The following is a 21921-nucleotide window of genomic DNA, read 5'->3' as shown; positions in this document are numbered from 1 at the left end:
TTAAACGAATTTAAACTGTCGCGAGACATACTAATATTAACATGTCGAGTGACTAACAACACGTGACAAAATCCTATAGAATTTTAGTTTTCTAGTTGTCGTAGGGCTTCCGAACCGGTTTTTTTAATCCCAAAATAGCCCAATATTTTTAATAGTTGTATGCTCTTTCCGTTGGACTGAATCATGGTTTTAGGTACCCTTCGTATTATTAGATTGACCCATCAGAAATTAAATATTAAACCAAAGAACGAAAAAGAACGTAGTAATACCGGTATTATTTGTATGAAGGAAAAACCGGTTCCGAGCCTTGGTTGTCAGTCTTCTTTTTACAAGTATTATGTTGTATCGAAGAACAAAGTCGCTAGTTAATCATATTAAGTACCTTATGAATCTTATTTTATTATTATCTATTCTGTTAAAGTGCAAAGTCATTGTTATGAAGCGTTCTCTTTCTCTCTTATTTGTACATAATTGTAAAATCAGGGGGCACTGTAGTGCCTACGCCAAGACGAACAAAGCGGCGAAGTAGTTGTTTCACGGCTCGTGCTAAGATTGATACCCGAGCAGGCATAGGATTCCAAAATTGAACCACGAGAGCAGCGAGAATCTTGAGCATTGCGAGGGTTTCAAAGCACGAGGGTTAAACAAAATTTGCCCCCGAATGAAACACAACATTTTTCACCAACACAGGGAAAATACTAACTGTAAAGATCAAACAAAATCAATTTAAAATAAATGTTATTAAATATCCAAAATCATAATTTAAAAGTAAATTCTATCAGTAAAAGTAAGGACACAACTCAAAATTTACATCAGATTACTTTGCCTCACATGTGGATAAAATGCAACTTTCTTATCAGTTTTTGAACAATCGAGAGAGCTTTTACCAGTTGGTATGGTGGTAGTAATACTGGTGTTTTTTACTGTATAAGGTAAACGTACTGGTGCTCGACGCGGTCCCAGTACATGTCATCTTGAAACTTAAGTCATTGTCAATAGAGGTGACAGCAGGGTGTCATCTATTGGGCATTAGTATGTCATAATAAATAAACAAAGAGAAGTGATTGTAATCAGTAATCAATGTATATTCAGTAACAATAAAATACAAATACCTCAATTAGACCTCTTCAGCCATTATTATTAGAATATGAGAATGACATCGTTTAACACCAAAGCGTTAAATGCTTATTGGTTCCTTGTTTCCACAATAAATTTAATATTATATTGGTTAGTGATAATTAATACCAAGGTCCTCAAACAGCTCAATGAAAACAAAAACAATCTAACATTGTTTTTTGTGCCGCAAGATTTTCTGTTTTGAACTTTTGGACCTGAAATATATGACGGAGTGCACCAGGCAGCACGGGTGTTTACACAGGATGGCGGGTGGGCGTAGTATCTCAATGTATTACTTCACAGCCAACTCAGTATGCTACCAGTGCATGAAATAAACTTTCGGACTTGTTAACCATACTAGTGCCTACTAAAATATCTAGTCGCTATTGGGATGTATTTGGATAGCACTCAAACAAAAGGATCGCATAAAATCGTTCAAGTCTTTATTCACATCTTTTGAAAACAACACTAACTTCTTCTCTTTACAAAGGTAAGCTTCTAATCACACGTAAGAAATCAAAATAACACTTGGAATAAAACACTTAGCTAAATGGTTAAAGAACGTTGGATTCTATAAGCTTTCAGAATAATCCTTCAGGTATAAGCCTTCAGGAACGTGGCGAATTAGGCACGAGGTTGGCTAACGTCCGATCTCTAGCGCGGTCCGATCAAGTCTGATTCCGGAGCCTCACCGCTCCCGCCTTTTAAGTCAAGCAGGCACACCTGCTCGACCGGTCCACCAACATAACGACAAAACTACCAACTCGTGCCTACCTTCACCCAAGAGAACCCTCTTGACGTTCCAAAGCCTTCTACCTGTCATTTTAGTTCAACAACACGCCAATAGATGGCGTTACTCTCTACGCAACATTATGAATTTCGTTACAACCCAGTAATACGTAGCCAAACATTGCTAATCGACTTTATACAGGCGTCTTTAACTATGAACTGTAACGCTGCAATACGTCCTTCTGGAGTCACGCTCCGACATATATATGATTTCGCATACGCAACGCAACGCCGCAACGCGACTGGTTGCTAAGTTCAAGTCACGCGCGCGATTGGTCGCAAATAGTTGCGTTATGATTCGGTTAAATTATGTTCTAATGTATGGGCAAGAAAAACTAATTATAGCCAGCATTCTATGAATGTAGTATGATACCTTTGGGTATGGTGCTTTACGCACACTAGCGTCCCTCCCCCTCCCCCTGACGCAACCCCCCCTTTTAGCATGAAATATGTCCCGGTTTACGGTTTTTTTTTATTTTTGAGAAAAGTATTAGAGTTAGGAAATAAGTGTCAAGGTAAGAAATAATCCTTAATAAATTTTAAACAAAAAAGGTTATATGCAACTTTTTAGTAAGACTCACCATATTCATGTATTAACTTGTTGAAGTTCACTATAAGTTAGTACGTGATAGTACTGAAAAAAATCTTATACGGAAAATAAGCTTGCAAGGTTATTGTCCTGTATGATTTCTTTTAGTACTATCACGTACTATGTTATATTGATCTTCTGCAAGTTTTTCAACGGTTAAATTTTGTCGAAGTTCATCTAGCCATAGCATGAATATGGTGCGTCGTATCAAAAAAATGAATATAACCTTTTTTGTTTAGAATTTAATAGGAAACATTTCTTTCATTGACACTTTTTTCCTATATTGTATACTTTCCCCAAAAAACAAAAAAAACTCCCAATCGGGACATATTTATGCTAAAAGGGGGGGGTTGCGTCAGGGGGAGGGGATGGGACGCTAGCCTGCGTAAAGCACCATACCTAAAGGTATCATACTACATTCATAGAATGCTGGCTATAATTAGTTTTTCAAAAAACACAATTTGACCGAATTATTAGACTACACGATTGGCTCGAATTTGTGAGTGACACCGCTGAACTAGCACCATTATTCGTGCCCGTAAGGCCCGTCCTTAGATATATGTCAATGTATGACTGCGCGACTTATTTTAAATGCCATAAAAGTTTGACGTTTAAAATAACACAGTCTGTGCTATCAAAATCGCTGCAAAATTAGCTTGGCCTGACCCTAGACGTAGGTATTCCTTCCCTACAGTTTCCGTGTACCATTCATATACTGAACTTCGTAGTACTATTAGTTATTCCGACTAGAGTGAGGAATGACATTTCAGGTGTTGCCAGTTCTTTGCGTTCCTTAAATAGTGATGTACCTACTAAACTCGATATAAATCGAAACCAGGGATTAGGCAAGAACAGGGTGTTAAACAGGTATAAATCCCTTTCCTACCTGTATCCAATTTCACATTGCATTCGTAATGGAATCGACACGCGATGTTTTAATGAAGCTATGGACAATTAGCGATGACCTCGTCGATGAGTTGCTTGTGTAAGGCAATGATTTGCTGTCAATCAATCCATATGAGGAATGGCTTAAAAATCCTGTTGCTCGTTTTACCTGATTGCGGCAATGTTAAAAGTGTTAAAACTGTTAACTATAGCCCAAGCTCTCTCACGTATGAGAGGCCTGTGCCCAGCCGTGGGACGTATACTGAATTATTACATTATATTACTATATAAAACAGTTAAAGGATGGTATCGGAGCATTCGGAGCACACGCGTTTACGTTTGATCCTGATTTTGGAGAATCCTAACCCGGCCATCCTGCATTAATGTTGTCCTAAATAACCTAAATTTTATTTATTTTATACTTTATTTCACATAAAAATAAGTACAAAAGGCGGACTTAATACCTTGCGGCATTTTTTTGCTCTACTAGTCACCCATAGGGTCAAACAGAAAAATGTCAAGATGGGTGCAGTGAGAACCGTTTAAAAACAAACAAGTATTACAGATTACTTATTACAGAATTTATTTTATCACGAACCAAGAGTTCCCAGTGTGAGACCATTTTTAATTGAGAGTGCGAGATCGGTAAGCTACGAACTTATTTCTTTTTTTTTATTATACGTTTGTCAATTCGTCTACTAACATTTATGCCTTATGCGACGCTAAATGTCAAAGGCGTTTTTCGATAATCGATTGCCATTTAGGCTACAGCACCTGTTTGGAAAATGATTCTTCTTTTTGGTTTCTGGTTACAGAGGTATACACTTTAAACAAATTTCGTAAAGGTACACGTTCTTTACGAAAATAAGCTGCCTAACAACCAACTATGTATGTATACATATTTTTGCCATTCGTGTTTACGTTATTGCATCTTACCATACTTGAAACGAGTTTGTTTACACCTAAGCTGCCTATAATAAAACAAAAAAAGCGGCCAAGTGCGAGTCGGACTCGCCCATGAAAGGTTCCGTAGCAGCAAGTAACATAATAAAATTGCAGTTTACGATTTATGACGTATTTAAAAAAAAACTAGTTACTAGATCTCGTACAAACCAATTTCCGGTGAAAGTTTGCATGGTAATGTACATCATATATTTTTTTTAGTTTTATCATTCTCTTATTTTAGAAGTTACAGGGGGGGGGGGGGGGGGCACACACATTTTACCACTTTGGAAGTGTCTCTCGCGCAAACTATTCAGTTTAGAAAAAAATGATATTACAAACCTCAATATAATTTTTGAAGACCTATCCGTAGATACCGTATAACACACGTATGGGTTTGATGAAAAAAAAAATTGAGTTTCAGTTCTAAGTATGGGGAACCCCCAAAATTTATTGTTTTTTTTTCTATTTTTGTGTGAAAATCTTAAAGGCTTGGCCACATACAGAGCGCGACGCAGCGCCGCGTCCGCGCCGCGTCCACGCCGCGCGACCGCGGCACATGCTAACAGGTTACCGACGTCAAACAGACTGCGTCCCGCCGGTATCACGCCCCGCTTCTGTCGCGCCCCGCGCCGCGCGGCCCCTTACGTCCGCGCGGCGCGTGCGCAGCGCTGCGCCGAACGAACGCGGCGGCCCGCCGCGTCGCGCAAGGTCACATCAGTAGGATCGGACGTTAGGCAGCGAGCGGTGCGCCGCGTTCCCGCGCGGCCGCCGGCCGCGCCGCGTTCACGCGCGCCTTGAGGGCGTGTTGAGAGCGTGAGGCCGGCGCGATCGGCGCGCGCCCTGTTTGACCAGGCTTCGCGTCGGCATCACGCGGCGCGGACGCGGCGCTGCGTCGCGCTCTGTGTGTGGCCAAGCCTTAATGCGGTTCACAGAATACTCGTACATCTACTTACCAAGTTTCAACAGTATAGTTCTTATAGTTTGGGAAAAAAGTGACATGACGAATCCATAAGGGTTCCGTTTTTTGCCATTTGGCTACGGAACCCTAAAAAACAACGTAAAACGCAATATTTAATGTGGTTAGAAAAACTGACGTTTTTGCACAGGTCTTTGTATGTAAATGGCAAACGAATACAACGTCTAAAAACATTACTTCTAAGTTATTCTACAAACATGTAACGAGTTTTTTGGTTGTTAGACATTATACCTGCCTAGCTAAATGTTTTAGCTTCCAAATACTAAAATTATAAATAGGATGTTGTCTGCTTTTTAGGGTTCCGTACCCAAAGGGTAAAACGGGAACCTATTACTAAGACTTCGCTGTCCGTCCGTCCGTCCGTCCGTCTGTCACCAGGCTGTATCTCACGAATAGTGATAGGTAGACAGTTGAAATTCTCACAGATGATGTATTTCTGTTGCCGCTATAACAACAAATACTAAAAACAGAATAAAATAAAGATTTAAGTGGGGCTCCCATACAACAAACGTGATTTTTGACCAAAGTTAAGCAACGTCGGGCGTGCGTGGTCAGTACTTGGATGGGTGACCGTTTTTTTTTGCATTTTTTTGTGGTTTTTTTGCATTATGGTACGGAACCCTTCGTGCGCGAGTCCGACTCGCACTTGGCCGGTTTTTCAGTTATTAACAGTGATGTGACATGACTTAAAAAAATCTGTGAATTATTTGTTGTGACACCATGTCAATTTGTTAGTAATGATTTGATAAATGTATATAATATACTGCACACGTGCAAAGTATATGTAAACTAATTTACATGCCAATTATAAAATTAATAAATGAAATTCTCTTTTCGTAAGAATCTTATTAATTAGGTTATTTAAGTAGCACTGTATAATAATTAATAATAATTAAACACCTGATAATATAAAAGATGTTGGATATACGCAATTCGTTTGGAGAGAATAAATATTTCCATAATTAGCATATTTCCAAAGTCATCCCAGCCCATAAATTTACCATCAGGTGGTCTTTGTGCTTGTTTTTGATTACATAAAACTATAAATTAAATATAATTTGCTCAGTTTTCGTGACTACACATTATTCGACCGTTTAGAAGTAGTAAATGTCGTCGTAAAAACCATTTTTGATTTAAACACCACTTTGATCAAGTTAGGCTATGCATACTCTGTCGTAAAATTGTTTAAAACAATATGGCATTAGGTTTTCAAGTCTCGTTGCTCTAAAATTCATTGTTATTTTTATTTTTGTATACATACAGTGAATCGTTAAGATTTATTATATCTCTATTCAAATCAAAAGAATCTGACTTTTAGCTGCAGGAAAGCAAGGGTCGGAAGATGTTTCAAAGATTTCATAAGTATAAACGCATTAGGTATAGAACTTTTTCAAATACAACTACCGTGCGTACCGTAGACCTAACGTTTACATATGAAACATACCGACATTTCCTAAACGGTAACTTATTCCTATTAGACCCCTAATTCCAAATCCTTATTTCGCCAGAAAACGCTGTAGCTAGTAGCATAAAACCCGTCTTTCCGACTCCAAACCAGGGACCGTTACCGGTATAACTAAAAATCAAAATATCTCATAAAATTCACAATATTTTTTTGTTATTATAGAATAGTATTTAGGTAACGATAATGATTTATCCAGATCAGCTAAATTTAGTGCAAAAATAAACATAAACAACCGTGATACCGAAGTTGAATACCGGTTAATTTATATGAAAAATATACCGGTATTCGGTCCCTGCTCCAAACAGCTTGCTTTTAGTTAAAGTTTGTAAAAACCGGGCAAGTGCGAGTCGGACTCGCGCACGAAGGGTTCCGTGCCATAATGCAAAAAAAAAAGCAAAAAGAAAAACGGTCACCCATCCAAGTACTGACCACTCCCGACGTTGCTTAACTTTGGTCAAAAATCACGTTTGTTGTATTTAAATCTTTATTTTATTCTGTTTTTAGTATTTGTTGTTATAGCGGCAACAGAAATACATCATCTGTGAAAATTTCAACTGTCTAGCTATCACGGTTCGTGAGATACAGCCTGGTGACAGACGGACGGACGGACGGACGGACAGCGAAGTCTTAGTAATAGGGTCCCGTTTTACCCTTTGGGTACGGAACCCTAAAAATCCTGACACTCGCCATGTCCCCCCGCAATCCTGACAAAGAACTAATTATCCTGAGTAATGAGTAGACCTGTTTTAGGGTCTTGAAACTTTTGCTAATATCGTTTGTAAAATAGTGCTAAATAGGGGATCCCTTTGTTTCCCATAAAGTTTGAAGTCATAATGTACTGTTTGTCATATTATCGTTACTCATAAAACTGAAACCATTAACTTTTCAGTAAGTCGTAAGGATATTCTATAGATAGGTTAGGTTAGATTTATTCTATGGCAATCCTGAAAAGTTACGCGTTTCTGAGAAAAACTAATTATGACTAACGAAAATTCGGACATACAATACATTAGAGTCGGACCAAGAAAAGCCTGCAGCGGATTTGATAGCCCACGCACTCGCAGTATAATTGTGTTATTTATACGTCATAATTTCATAGAAGTTTGACGTTTATAATAACACTTGCACTGCGTGGGCTATCAAATCCGCTGCAGACTTTTCTTGGTCTGACTCTATGACTTAAAACTATTTGGGAAACAATAGAGACCTGCTAAATAGTGTTATAACGATTCGTGCTTTCGTTACTACTACCAAAAAGGTATGTTTACGACGAAACTTTTTTGTGCTCATGTAATTATTTTTGGTGCAATGGTCAAACATGGAAAATTACTTGCTATTATTGTTAAGGTACATAAGTACACAAACGAGTTAACAATTCCCGGCTAATTAAATTATTTTATGAAAGTATCCAACCATAGACACTAATCGTAGGCGTACAGGTTTGGCTTTTGACTTGTTCGTCACAGCTCGTTTCTTCTTTTTTAGGCAATTTCGTGGGATATTGACCCCTAGACCATCCGCCATCTTGGAACTCGCTTCTGAGCGCATCTCAGCCTGACCAATGAAACAGTGAGCTCTGATTACACTAAGCCTTAGTGACTAAGGGGATAGTGGAGGACAGATAAACGTAGTCCCCATTTTCCTCTCTGGACATTGACATTATATCTTTGCACGATTTAATATATGTATATTCACTAAAGCGATGTCCCATCGTTTGACATTTTGGATATTAAAACCTTATGAGCGAAAAACAAATTTTTATAATTAAAAAAGCCCCCAAATGCAAAAAAAGCAAAAGCTCCCAAGTTTGATAATAATTAAAAAAATCAAACGACAGGGTATATACGTGGTTATACATATACATACACACAATAAGCATTGTGTATAAATAAATTTTCTATAGGTAGGTACTAGGGAATGCAAATCGGTTATTTTTTGTATGGAAATAATCGGTTTTTAACCGAAACCGCGGTTATTTCCATACAAAAAATAACCGGTTTGCATTCCTTAGTAGGTACTCAATATTAACATTCAGAGAGAAAATGGGAACTACGTTTGTATGGAAATGTGTTATCGCGCGGTCGTCCACTTTTATTAGCTTTAACTTTTATTAGCCACAGATTTAGTAACAAATCCTGTGCGATTTTCGATAATTGCCGACTAAGGACCACATGCACCATTCACTAACTCGAGGTTAACCAGTTAAACCTGGAGTTACCATGGTTACCAGTACATTTTGACACTGGGTTTACGGTTTCACCGCTTAACCCCGGGTTAGTGGGTGCAGGTGGGCCTAAGTAGGTGTAACGAATTCAATGGATCGATAAAATGCCCCAATGTACTATAAATATATTATAAATATACATTTGGTATAGGTATACCAAATGTCTGGCTCGCAAATATTGTTATAGGTATTTCAAGTTATGTTGGTTTTGAGGCAATGCGCAGTTGCTGTGGGATTGTTGGATACACAACTGAGAGAACTGGCGCTAATCAGGATTTCTATGCCTTTACGAATAAATTTTCGTCGAAATAAGTTAGTTATTACTAAGTATGAGAAAGAGAGAAATAAAATAAAAATAAAGAAAAAATCATCAAAGAAAAAGTCAAATCATGGGATTAGTTGTCAAGCGGACCTCAGGCTCCCATGAGCCGTGGCAAAATGCCGGGATAACGCGAGGAAGAAGAGAAAATAAAAATAAAGAAGAATCGTCTCTATACAAAACGCGAGTATCGACATCATTTCTTATTTATTGCTAAAACCGGACATGTGCGAGTAGGACTCGCGCACGAAGGGTTCCGTACCATTATGCAAAAGAATGCGAAATGATCTAATAATATCCAAAGTAATGATGATCGGTTAAGGATTAGCTTCACAATCGATAATTTAGTCAAGGTTTTTGAGATTACGAATCATATTATCAGTTGTTACAATGTGTTTATTTACTTCTATCTACTCTACTTCCAAATTATTCTAATAATTTCTGTCCGTTATGATCAAGACGGTTTTTTTAATTATTATCCCACCAAAAACATAAATGTAAAAAAGGAGAGCCAAGTTCAATACAAAAATTATGCTTGGCTGTGGGGCTCGCCGCAAAAAGAATGGAGATCTAAATGAGTGCCACTGCCAAGTTCTATGCAAAATCCAAATATGTATTTATAGGAACAAAATAACATTATAAACAAGTATTAAACTCTATTTCTTTGCTTTATTGGATACGTATAACAATTGCTGTTATTTAAAAAAATGTGAGACCTTAAAGTATGTTAGATTTGACTTGGCCAGTTTTCATTATATCAATCATTTTATATATATATATTGTAATTCTGATAAAACCTGGCCAAGCCAAATCTAACCTACTTTAAGATCTCACATTTTTTTAAATAACAGCAATTGTTATAGGTATCCAATAAAGCAAAGAAATAGAGTTTAATACTTGTTTATAATGTTATTTTGTTCCTATAAATACATATTTGGATTTTGCATAGAACTTGGCAGTGGCACTCATTTAGATCTCCATTCTTTTTGCGGCGAGCCCCACAGCCAAGCATAATTTTTGTATTGAACTTGGCTCTCCTTTTTTACATTTATGTTTTTGGTGGGATATCAATACTTTTTGTAAAGAAAACTAGGCAGGTATTGAGATTTAATGTTTTTTCTTGTGTTTCCGCTGTATGGTTTTTACTTCTGTTCTTTGTATAATTATGTGGTACCGCGCGCCGCCGACGACACACCGTTGGCCGGTTGTTTAGAGCGTATTAAAAGTTTTTTGTATGGGGCACCACTTATTTTTTGACTAAACTTTATTTTAATATAGCAAATATAATAATACATATATTGGGGTAGTTTCAAATATCTGCTTGTAACGGTTCCAACGCTACAATAAAAAAATATTTTTTTGTATGGGGACCCCCCCTATTTTTTAACTTTTTTTTATTTTTAGATTTTTTCCTACGCTTACACACAATAACCGAGCAGGCTTCCAAATTTCATCCTTCTAGGTCATCTGGAAGTAGGTTAGGTTTAGGTACTTATATCAGTCCCAATAAAAAATGGTTTTTTTGTATGGGGACCCCCCCTATTTTTAAACTTTATTTTATTTTTAGATTTTTTCCTACGGTTACACACAATAACCAAGCTGGATTCCAAATTTCATCCTTCTAGGTCATCTGGAAGTAGGTTAGGTTTAGGTACTATAAGTCATAAGTCAGTCTTAAAATTTACGACTTTTTGACCTTCATACCTTTGTATCCGTTTGAGCTAGCTTCATGAAATTTGGGCTTCTAGATATCCTTATGGATATAATTAAACACACGTAGTTTTATGTGTTTACGTCAAAGATGTTTTGAGTTATAGAAGGGTCAAAAGTGGCACCAAGTGGTTCGTGTAATATTACACTCGGCGCTGGCTAGCCAGTTCCTTTGCTTGAACTTGGCTTGACACGCTGCCGCGTGTCTAGATTATCGCCAAAAATAAATCTTCAGTGCGGGAGAACTTGCGCACGGAAAGTTCCGTACAGTCAGACATTTTTTTATAATTCTTACTCTTACACACTTGTACGGTCGCAGCAGGTGTGAAAGAGAAACCAATTATGATCCCGGTAGGACCGGTAGTCAGTTCGTTGACACAAATACACAAGGGCCACTAGCACCATCCTACTAACCCGAGATTAAGCGGTTAAACCGTTAACCCAGTGTCAGATTGTACTGGCAACCATGGTAACTCCAGGTTTAACCGGTTAACCCCGGATTAGTGGGATGGTACAAGTAGCGTTAATAGGTATTTATTTGCTTAAGGATTTTTTTTTTGCTAAAGGGTGGTGACAGCAGTCTCAGCACTCTTAGTAGAACGAAAAATGTCCCTACGAAAAAACGATAGCTACTCTTACTTGCTGAAACCGGTATCTGATGATGGCACAGCACTATTTTTGTAATAAAGCTGGCAACATTATTTGTCAGTGTGACAACTGTGACATATCAACCTGTCCTTTTAAAATTAAAATATTTTGAATCTTTTAGCAATGAACACATAGCCAATACAAAGTTTTCTCAACGTTATTCTTTGGTGGATACTGGTCTACTGGATCCCTACCTACAGGTCGTTATACATTTTCATGACTTTTTCAGCTTTGGGATATGACAGTCATTCTACCTTATAGTTATAATTTGGCACGCGCAATTGAAAAAATAATAAGATTAAATCATGTTTACCTTGTTATTAGGTTCGGTAAGAGCGGGAGGCAGCTGTTACCAGAGAAAAATAGCCTACCTACAACTATGTCCTACGAATATTATTAATTTCTCACTTAGGTTATAGGTTAGCTTTTAGGTTAGGTTTAACTTTTTAAATTGTTTACAGTGGCAAGCTAAAGCCATAAAGGCTTGCTACACGGTCGCCGACAAGCCATCTAACCGTCTGACCTTGGTCTGTCCTTGGACAGTTTTGGTCAAATTTTGTTGGTAACAACCGTCTACACGGTCCGGGACAGACCAAGGCCACGCGGTTTGGGGGTTTGTCGGCGACCGTGTAGCAGGCCTTATAGATAGGGTGGTTAGGCGCTCGTCTCATTCGCATCACTGGTCAAGAACTTTTTTTAATTATGTTTGTACACAGACTATAGACCATACAGCCAATTGACGCGTCTCTTACAACACTAGACTTTTGTTAACGAGGCAAGATTCTTATATTTCTTATTCTTACCTGATTATTGCTCACGTCAATGACAATATAGGCCAGGTAGACTACTTCCTCCTCATCCGAGCCCAGGGCTGCGCCCCCTAGGCCTGCCGTCCTCACGTGCAGCGCGCAAACCCATCCTCCGGATATCATCGTGCCATACAACGATGACAACACTTTAAAAAAAACTACACTCTCATGCCCGAATTCTCGTTTATGCCCACCGTTTTGCCGCTAGAAACTCGTTGAGCAATGTACCGCTAATCGAGCATCCGTTTTGAAAATCGAATAATCACATCACTTTTGTACGTTGCACTGTTTGGAACTGTAGTTTTTAAAAGCCCGCACGGAAAAACACAGACTGGTGTTTTTTTCTTAATAATTTCGTTTTGTTTTTTAAAACGGTCTGTCTGCGGGATGGTATGATTGAGACTGCGAGTGCCGCTCGCTTGCCCCCTTGTCAGTGCGTGCGCAGGTAAGCCAGGTGAGGCGACGTTGCCGCTCCGCCATTATCATTGATGAGATAGCTTGAATTTATCCACGCGTCGTTGCCAACGCGGTTCATTACCTCTCCGACAACATTCCAAATTCAAATATTCCCTTTTGAAACGTCAATGGAACGTTTTGTTTATTTAAATATAAAAGTTACCGGCCAGCATTTTCGCCCCTTTTCACATGTCTCGTACCATTCGATTATGCACTTTAACCCCTTACGAGAAGGCTTATATTTGTACTAATGGAACATCCGGATTTGTTTATTTATTATCGTGATATTAGAAACCTATATCGCTATCTTGCTGTGTATGCGTTATTGATACGTAACGACTCGACCGGTTAGCGTTTTTGTCAATCACTTACATTGCGCGATTGCTTTACCTAATTATAAAGTTCTTATGAAGTACAGCAATGTATAAAAAACATTATATTTTTCACCTCAGCAGCTCGAACAAGGGTACTTTGCTTCTTAAAAACAGTGAGCAAAATGCGATTTTGCTCACTGAGTCATTTTGTCTCACTCAGTGAGCAAAATCGCATTTTGCCCACTTAGTGAGACAGTATGAGTGAGCAAAATCGCATTTTGCTCACTGAGTGAGACAAAATGTCATTCAAGTGACTTTCATAGTCAAATGTCATTTCAACATGCGGGGTCTAATAACAAGTTCGATATACTTGGGTTCTATTATCTCTGTTCCTCTAGGTATGTTCTCACTGCTTAGGGCTTAGGGTGAAAAATGTTGTGTACTACACGAGATCAAAGTTATTTACATCTCGTGCGCGTTTGAATCCCTTACTACGCTCAAGATTCTAAATTAGATTCACTCGCTACGCTCGTGAATCTATTATAGAATCTTTCGCTTGCACGGGACTCAAAATAAGCACTCGAAGAAATATCAAACTTTGATCTCTTGTTGTACAAATAACTATTGATCTCATGCGTGGTATCACTAGCAGGATATGTGAAGATTGTCAAGCAATATGTATATGTCAGGTTGCAAAAAAAACTTATATTATAAGCATGATTTAGATTTTGGAGGAAGGACGATTAGGACTTCGCCACCTAAAAAAATGTTCCTAATTGTTTTTCTTCGATATAATTATTTTATATGTGATTAAAGGACGTAATGTACAATTTATTTTAACCTACCTACTTACATGAAATAATATTCAAACATAAATCCAAAAGTTTTTTTTTCTCAACTGCATAATGTCCTATTGTTAAATGATTTTCCATTATTCCGAAGGTAACATTGTTTACAAATTAACATATTTTCAGTATTTTTCCGTAGACCTCTCTTGACCTCATGTAAACGACTTCAACGACGTTGAAAAACACCAATTTTACTTGACCCGTAGTTCTCGGCAATCTATATACGGCTTAGAGTCCATCTTATATTGGTTATATACAATGTAGATGGATGGATAAAATAATTATTTATATTTAGTATGTGGTAAGAGGTAATTACGTGACATTCAAGTAATAAATCTTGGATTGAAGTTGATTTTAATGGCCGTCACTAAAATGTTTTAGATGAAGTTAATATTGATCCATAATAGTACATTTCGATGCTAGTGCGGAAGGTATGTCATTACTTCACGAGTTCCGAGATATCTTGCCACGAGCCGCAGGCGAGTGGCAAGACTCGGGACGAGTGAAGAATGACATTTCCGCACGTGTATCGAACGACGTTTTTTAATACAGTTGCGAAAAAATAAGAAAAACATTGTTAATCGTACACTAAACAAAAGTGGTAACAGTGACAGCTCGGTTAGACGTCGTCTTTAAGTATATTATATCTATGGGCGTTTGGCAGCTATTCCGTTCCATTCAGTTAACTTATTAAGAACGGAATTTTCAATATTGAATATTAAAAAATAAACGTGTTATAATGATGAAAAGGTAAGTAGTTAAATATGAAATATGTAATATTTTTCGTATTCTTACATTATACGGTAGGTTTTTATGCTGATTACGACGTTTAAAGGAAACTAATATTAACACTCATCAATAAGTAGTCGTGAATTGGAACAAGTATAAATTTAAAAAAATTGGAAAAGTAAAAAGCACTAGTTCGAGATAACCAACTTTCCGCACGCTAAACAGCTACGTAAAGTAGCACTTTTTGAGCAACTGTATTAAAAATAACTTAGACATACTTCCCTACATTTTTAAGTCACTGGGTTAAGACTTGACTTGGGTATTAAGGTCGCCTCTGTCGCCAGTAAATATTTTGCAATAATCCTAAACAACTTGCCTAATCTGCTGAAAATACGGTTACCTACCTTCGAGATTGGTAGACTTAATTGGTATGCTGTAAAGTAAATACGTCTACATATATTATTTTCTACTAAATAAAATTTCGAATACTCTAAAAATACTTACAAATACATCCAAACTTGGGAAAACATAAACTTAGCTCATTTCAGAACAACAATTCTACACCATATAGCGCCATCTACCGAGTTATAACAGGAAATCCCATGTCAAAATCAAAACTCGAAACTTGAAGGGTAGGCTATTACCTATTATGATGCCCTTTGAAAACTGCATATTAGAGCATTTCTCAAAAAGTTTGTACATTTCGATCACCTCTTAGATTTCTATAAAAATTGGTATGCTGGTAAAGTACATGAAGCTGAACAACTTCCACCATATTTGAATTCAAGGAAAATACAATTCTGGGAATTTGCTTTTTGAGAAATGCTCATTAGTGCATATAGAGAATCAAACTCTAAAGTTACATGTATGTTACAGCTAGCCTATGAAATATCCCAACTAATCATTCTAATCAACTTCCAAGTTCTAATTCGCTAAACTCTCATTTTCGTCCATCTTTTCCCGTGCGCTGCGCGCGCCGCCCCGCGCTCTCATTGGTGGGATTCAAAGATGGCGGCCCATCTCTCGCGTTACTGACACATTTATGTGACCCATTTCACTGAGTGTAGGTATGAATGAACTGAGTCCAATCAACGGTTTCACAATGATTGGTGCGTTTCAATTATCGCCAAGCGATATCGTATTAACTATAGGATTCAGTTAAGTATTTGGCTTATGGACTTACCACATAATAATAGCGACCATAGACCTAGTATTACATATACATATTACATACCGTGAGGGACAAAACATACAAAAAGCGACAATATTAAAAACACGTTTTAACATTTCTGACAACATACCAAAAACAATCTACGTAATTCGGTCGGGTTATTTGTTACCCACCATAAACCATACTAAATTTTTGGTGGGGAACAAACAAAAAGTGGACAATAAGCAATAATAACTACCGCTTTCTCTGCTACTCCTACTGAAATTTCCATAAGTGCATCTCGTTCGGTCGTTTGGCCCCTCCCCCGTGCCATCTCTATATTATAGTATGTCGACGTCAAAGATATGTTTACACTTTTCGCCTTATTAAAAAGGAGTAAGGTGCAAAAGTGTAAACATATCTTTGACGTCGACTGTACCTAAGTCACGTAAGCACCACATCTCACCTTGTGCCTATGTGCCTACATTAATTAATACTTAGTTATTTGTTTTACAAGGGGGCAAAGTTGTTGTTTAACCTCTCGTGCTAATATTGATACCCGAGCAAGCGAAAGATTCCAAAATTGAACCACGAGCGTAGCGAGTTTTCACCACACCACGGCAAGGAAAATATTAATATTACGTCATCATTTTCCTCGCGTTGTTCCGGCATTTTGCCACGGCTCATGAAAGCCTGGGGTCTGGTTGGCAACTAATCCCAAGAATTGGCGTAGGCACTAGTTTTTACGAAAGCGAAATGCCATTTGCCCTCCCAACCCTGAGGGTAAACTAGACCTTATTGGGATTAGTCCGGTTTCCTCACGATGTTTTCCTTCACCGAAAAGCGACTGGTAAATGTCAAATGTTATTAATTGTGAGTACCTACTCATAAGTTCCGAAAAAGGACCGATTGACCATCACCAAAAAGAATTACGTCAAAAAAAAAAGTTCCGAAAAAGTCATTGGTGCGAGCAGGGGTTTGAACCCGCGACCTCCAGATTGAAAGTCACGCGCTCTTACCGCTAAGCCACCAGTACCTATAGTCATAGACTAGGAATCCTCTAGACCGAGTTTAGAGCAATTATTTCATGCAACCGATGATGCCAAAAATGCGGGGGTGCGCGGGACGAGGTGAGCGAAGTCCCGTGCCGTGATTGGTCCGTTCAAAGACACGGACGTCACACAAAGACACTTTCGACTCGAACATGGAGTAAAATTGCCGTATGCGCGGCAGAGGGGGTAGCGCGACTAAGTATTCTCAGTCTGGTGGATGTTTTGTCTGTGCCTATAGTAGCTTTATTATGCAGAAGGGAAGTGTTTAACTGTTTACGAAGCCCTTCAGATGCCTCGAGCACAGCGGACTGGGCAAATATTGATAGGATAGGTTGCGTTGTTTCATCACAGAGCTCCTATGGCCACCTCCTGTCTCCATCATCAGATCAGCTCGATGGTACCATAATATTGCATTGTCATCCGATTTATACATGCATGCAAAATTTCAGCTCAATCGGAAACCGGGAAGTGGATCAAATTTAACTTGCAAGATTTGATTACAGACCGACAAACAGACAACGGTCAGGTGAAAGTAAATAAAAAGCTTGTAATAATAAATAAACAAATTACGTGTCGTGCTGTTGGACGGGGCCTTGGGAGTCGAGAATCCTAGAGGGTCACTGAGCCTCGCAAAACCTTTAAAACTTCGTCAGTCGTCACACAGGCGCGTTTTCCGGGCGGCGCGTGAGCGTTTTAGGGCCGCCATCATACACTTGCTTTCAGCTTTCAGCAATCAGTGCCGGCAGGTTCAAGCGGTCGCCGTTGGGTGATCTGCAGTTTCAATACAAAATCGTCATTCGCAATACACGAACCGCTCAAGCAGTTGAACTGCTTCGGGCGGTTGGCTGCGCGGTGAAATATCATCATGCGGTCAAGCTGCAAAAGCAGTCCGTGTATGTTGATCACTGGGTTACCTACTTTACTACTCGAGCAGTCCGTGTATGGCCGCTCTTACATATAAAACGCTCACGCCCTCCCCCCCCTGTGTGACGGAACCTTTAGTAAAAAAAACTATATCTAAAGACACACGGGTAAGGTTACTAGAGTTAAAAGGGGCCCACTGATTACCAGTTCGCCGGACGATATCAGCCTGTCAGTTGTTCGGAACTGTCACCTACACGTTTTGATAGCACACGCAGTGCCAGTGTTATTTAAACGTCATAATTCCGCAAGGTGTTATTTCTAAAATAACAGCTGGTTTTTCTCTAAGTATATGGGTTATAAGTTATAAATTAATACTGTCAATCCTACATATAGGCCTCGTGCATGAACTATAGTTCGTTTTTTTACCATTAGAAATAAGGTAAACAATCTTGATGTGTCTTTTAATTGACAAACACATTTTAAAAATAAGTTACGGCAAATATGTAACAATTATGAATCTAATACGATCATTTATATTCTTCTGCTTTCATAAGTAATAGTTATTGATTTTTAATAAGCGTCTTTCAATTAAAAGTCATGTCAAGATCGCTTACCTTCTTTCAAGTTCTTTCTAATGCTAAAAAAAACGAACTATAAGTATAGAGGGCCAGCATAGATTTTTGGCGCGAGACGTAAATGTGTTGTTTATGCTTCCGATGTATATGTAGCCCACAAGATAGCAAAACCTACTATGCACAAGGAAACGTACCGACGAGAATGGTAGATGATAGCACTTGCTATGGCAATGTACAATTGTACATGTGCACATATGTTTCCGATCCAGGCCAAAAAATGGCAGACCCTACAACGCGCACGGTCCCGATAGTTACATTGAGAGAGGGAGCCGTACGTATAATCAAAACAGTCAAGCCAAGTCATAAAAATGCGTCATTGGCAAATGCCATGGTAACTTATGATAGTTGATGGTGAAAATCACTTAAAAGCAACGAAGTACCTACCTAATTAATCTAGAATAGATAAAAGCTATTACAGAGTTGTTATCTTCAAGTGAAGTTATAAAAACTTACAATGTATCCTACCCTCCAGTTATTTTTATGACTTTCTATTGTGCTGTTGGGTTTACCGAGTTTACCGGCAAACAAAAGATTGTAAAGCACTGAGGTAACAGTAGGCCAAGCACATGATTGGGGCGACAGTATTTCGCCGCGAGATAGACTACCCGTCATAATAAGAATTAGAAGAATAATAATAAGAATAAGTTTATTGCTCACATATTGATCTTACTCTACAAGTACAATAAGATTACAACATGCTACCCTACACGTGCATATAAAATATGTATTACACATAAGAAAGGTACACTATAATTTATCTATTTCTATGCCTATCATATATAACAAAAATATTATTTTAGTATCTTAGAATTATACTTATTTTCATTGAAAAATTGTTGCAGGGAGTAAAAACTGTAGTCTATTAGGTAGGTTTTTAACTTGGTAACAAATTTTGTGTATGTTTTTTTTCGTTGGTTATTTTTTTTGGAAGGTAATTATAAATTCTTATAGTCATTACGTTGACGTGTTAATTTGTAAGTTACTTGATGGTACGGCTATTTTATCTTTATTTCTTATATTTATGGCACACGTGTGGCGGTCTGTTGCTTTTGTATATAAACTTGGATTCTTGCGGACAAATTTACTGGCTTCTAGAATATAATATTATTATTCTAACTGTATTAAGTAAAGCAGCAGTGTGAAGCAGGGAGACCCACTCTCCCCAAAGATTTTCATATCAGTGCTACAGGATATAATGAAGGACCTAAACTGGAAAGAAAAAGGACTATACATCAACGGGCAGTACTTATCAAACCTTAGATTTGCAGACGACATAATATTATTTTCAAAAACACCGTCACAACTGGAACACATGATAAATGATCTTTGTAGAGTGAGTGAAAATATTGGGCTTCAACTAAATACCTCAAAAACGAAAGTTGCTACAAATAGATCCCAGGTACCTATATTAGTCAAAGAGACGCCACTGGAATACGTAGACAGTTACATATACCTAGGAAAACAAATATCATTTAAACCTTCAAGGCACTTAGACGAAGTAGAAAGAAGAATAAATATAACTTGGAGAAAATTCTGGGGATACAAAGAGATTCTTAAATCAAAAATGCCAGTTAAACTAAAGAAAAAAGTTATAGACTCATGTATATTACCCAGCTTAACTTATGCCTCACAAACTTGGACATTTGACAACAGAATAAAAAGAAAAACATGCCAGCGGTCAATGGAAAGGAGCATACTTAATATCAAACTAAGGGAAAGGAAAAAATGTAAAGACATTCGAAAACAAACAAATATAATAGATGCTGTACAGCACTCCTTGCACCTGAAATGGATGTGGGCCGGCCATGTGGCACGTGCACCAAAAGATAGATGGACTAAAAAGGTTACTACATGGTCTGGCCCAGTTAACTATAGAAATAAAGGGCGCCCCCGGGAACGGTGGGTTGGAGACATAGAAAAAACAGCAGGAAAAAACTGGCAAAACAAAGCAGGAGACCGTAAAATCTGGAGATCACTGGAGGAGGCCTATACCCGGACAGGGGCCTTAACTTAATGAGACAACTTCAACTACATATTCAACCAAACGCAATTGAAAATATTTGTAATTTAAGGAAAGAATAGGCTTAATAATATGTATCCCTTGCTTTTAGATTAAAGTGTCTTAAAGGGCCTCTGCGCTGTTGGCTTCGGCCCCACGTACGCCTCCCAAAGGTCCGGGACCCCATGGTCCCGAGAAATGGAAAAGACATACAAATAATAATAATTAAGTAAAGAGGGACGGGTATAGTCTATATCGCGGCGAGATACTGTCGCGCCAATCATGTGCTAGCCCGGCAGTAATATGGTCCCTACAACATTATTACCCGAGAGACGAAACAAGATTCGTAATCTGATTAAATTGTCCATTGAATTGTGTTATGTCGACGCAAAAATGGAAATAACTCGCCGATCATTAGTAGTTGTACCAGGCGTGTCTCACTCCGCGATTTCGTCGCTTTGCTACAGGTAGCTAAAAGTACATCCGTTCGACCCCAATTTTGGGGTTTGCCATAAGCCCGGCGTGGCGCTGTCGCCACCTAGCGGCCATATCTGTGCTGATCGTAACAGACGCGTTTTGTTAGGGAGTGAGTCTTCTGTACTTAGTACTAATATTTAAGGCTTGGCCACTGGCCACATACAGAGCGCGACGCAGCGCCGCGTCCGCGCCGCGTCCACGCCGCGCGACCGCGGCACATGCTAACAGGTTACCGACGTCAAACAGACTGCGTCCCCAGTGTTGCCAGATGAAATCTGAAATCTTCAGTAGAAAAAAAATCGGTTTAGCAGTAGTTAGGGGAAAAACTCAGTAGGTTTAAAAAGCGATGTCTGCAATAGGTAAAATTAAACAAAAAAAAAATTATGCTCTGACCTGACACCAACCTCCCATAGAAAATTTGTGGGACATTCGCACGGGAGCTTTTTCACCGCGCGTTAAAAAAGCGTTTGAATGACACAAATGGATAATCATGTATAGCCGGTCAAACAAATCTTGTCAGTAAAATAAGGCGCAAAGTTCAAATTTTCTATGGGAAGATATCCCTTCGCTCCTACATTTTTTAAATTTGCCGCCTTTTTCTACTAATAATATCTGTTTGACCAAGTATATGTAGTCACACGCAGGCGGTTTTTAAGCGCGGCGCTTTTTTATCGAGCACTGTTCTCTAGACTACACGATACGACGTACACGAGAGAGACGTACGACGAATAATCATTCATTTTCGAAAAATCAGTAGCTCAGCAGCAAAAAGCAGTAGATCAGTAGATATTTTTAAAATCAGATAGATCTACTGCTTAATCAGTAGATCTGGCAACACTGTGCGTCCCGCCGGTATCACGCCCCGCTTCTGTCGCGCCCCGCGCCGCGCGGCCCCTTGCGTCCGCGCGGCGCGTGCGCAGCG

The 21921-nt window shown here is 38.6% G+C and overlaps 1 protein-coding gene across 3 annotated transcripts in view; it reads right to left on the bottom strand.

Moving 5' to 3' along the window:
* The window catches only part of LOC134673980 (RNA-binding protein fusilli), a 133455-nt gene extending 120555 nt beyond the window's left edge, over positions 1-12900 (bottom strand). The window contains exon 1 of one of the 3 annotated variants that reach the window (XM_063532023.1): positions 12470-12900. In XM_063532023.1, the coding sequence (XP_063388093.1) occupies positions 12470-12598 (129 nt within the window). In that variant the 5' untranslated portion in view covers positions 12599-12900. The remainder of the gene's footprint in view (positions 1-12469) is intronic. The other 2 variants (XM_063532024.1, XM_063532025.1) reach the window with 2 other exon arrangements.
* Between the last annotated feature and the right edge of the window lie 9021 nt (positions 12901-21921).

The sequence above is a fragment of the Cydia fagiglandana genome, chromosome 19 (assembly GCF_963556715.1).
Source record: "Cydia fagiglandana chromosome 19, ilCydFagi1.1, whole genome shotgun sequence".
NCBI classification, from domain to species: domain Eukaryota; kingdom Metazoa; phylum Arthropoda; class Insecta; order Lepidoptera; family Tortricidae; genus Cydia; species Cydia fagiglandana.
The sequence above is the reverse complement of the archived record's forward strand: the minus strand, read 5'-3'. Positions and strand labels throughout refer to the sequence as shown.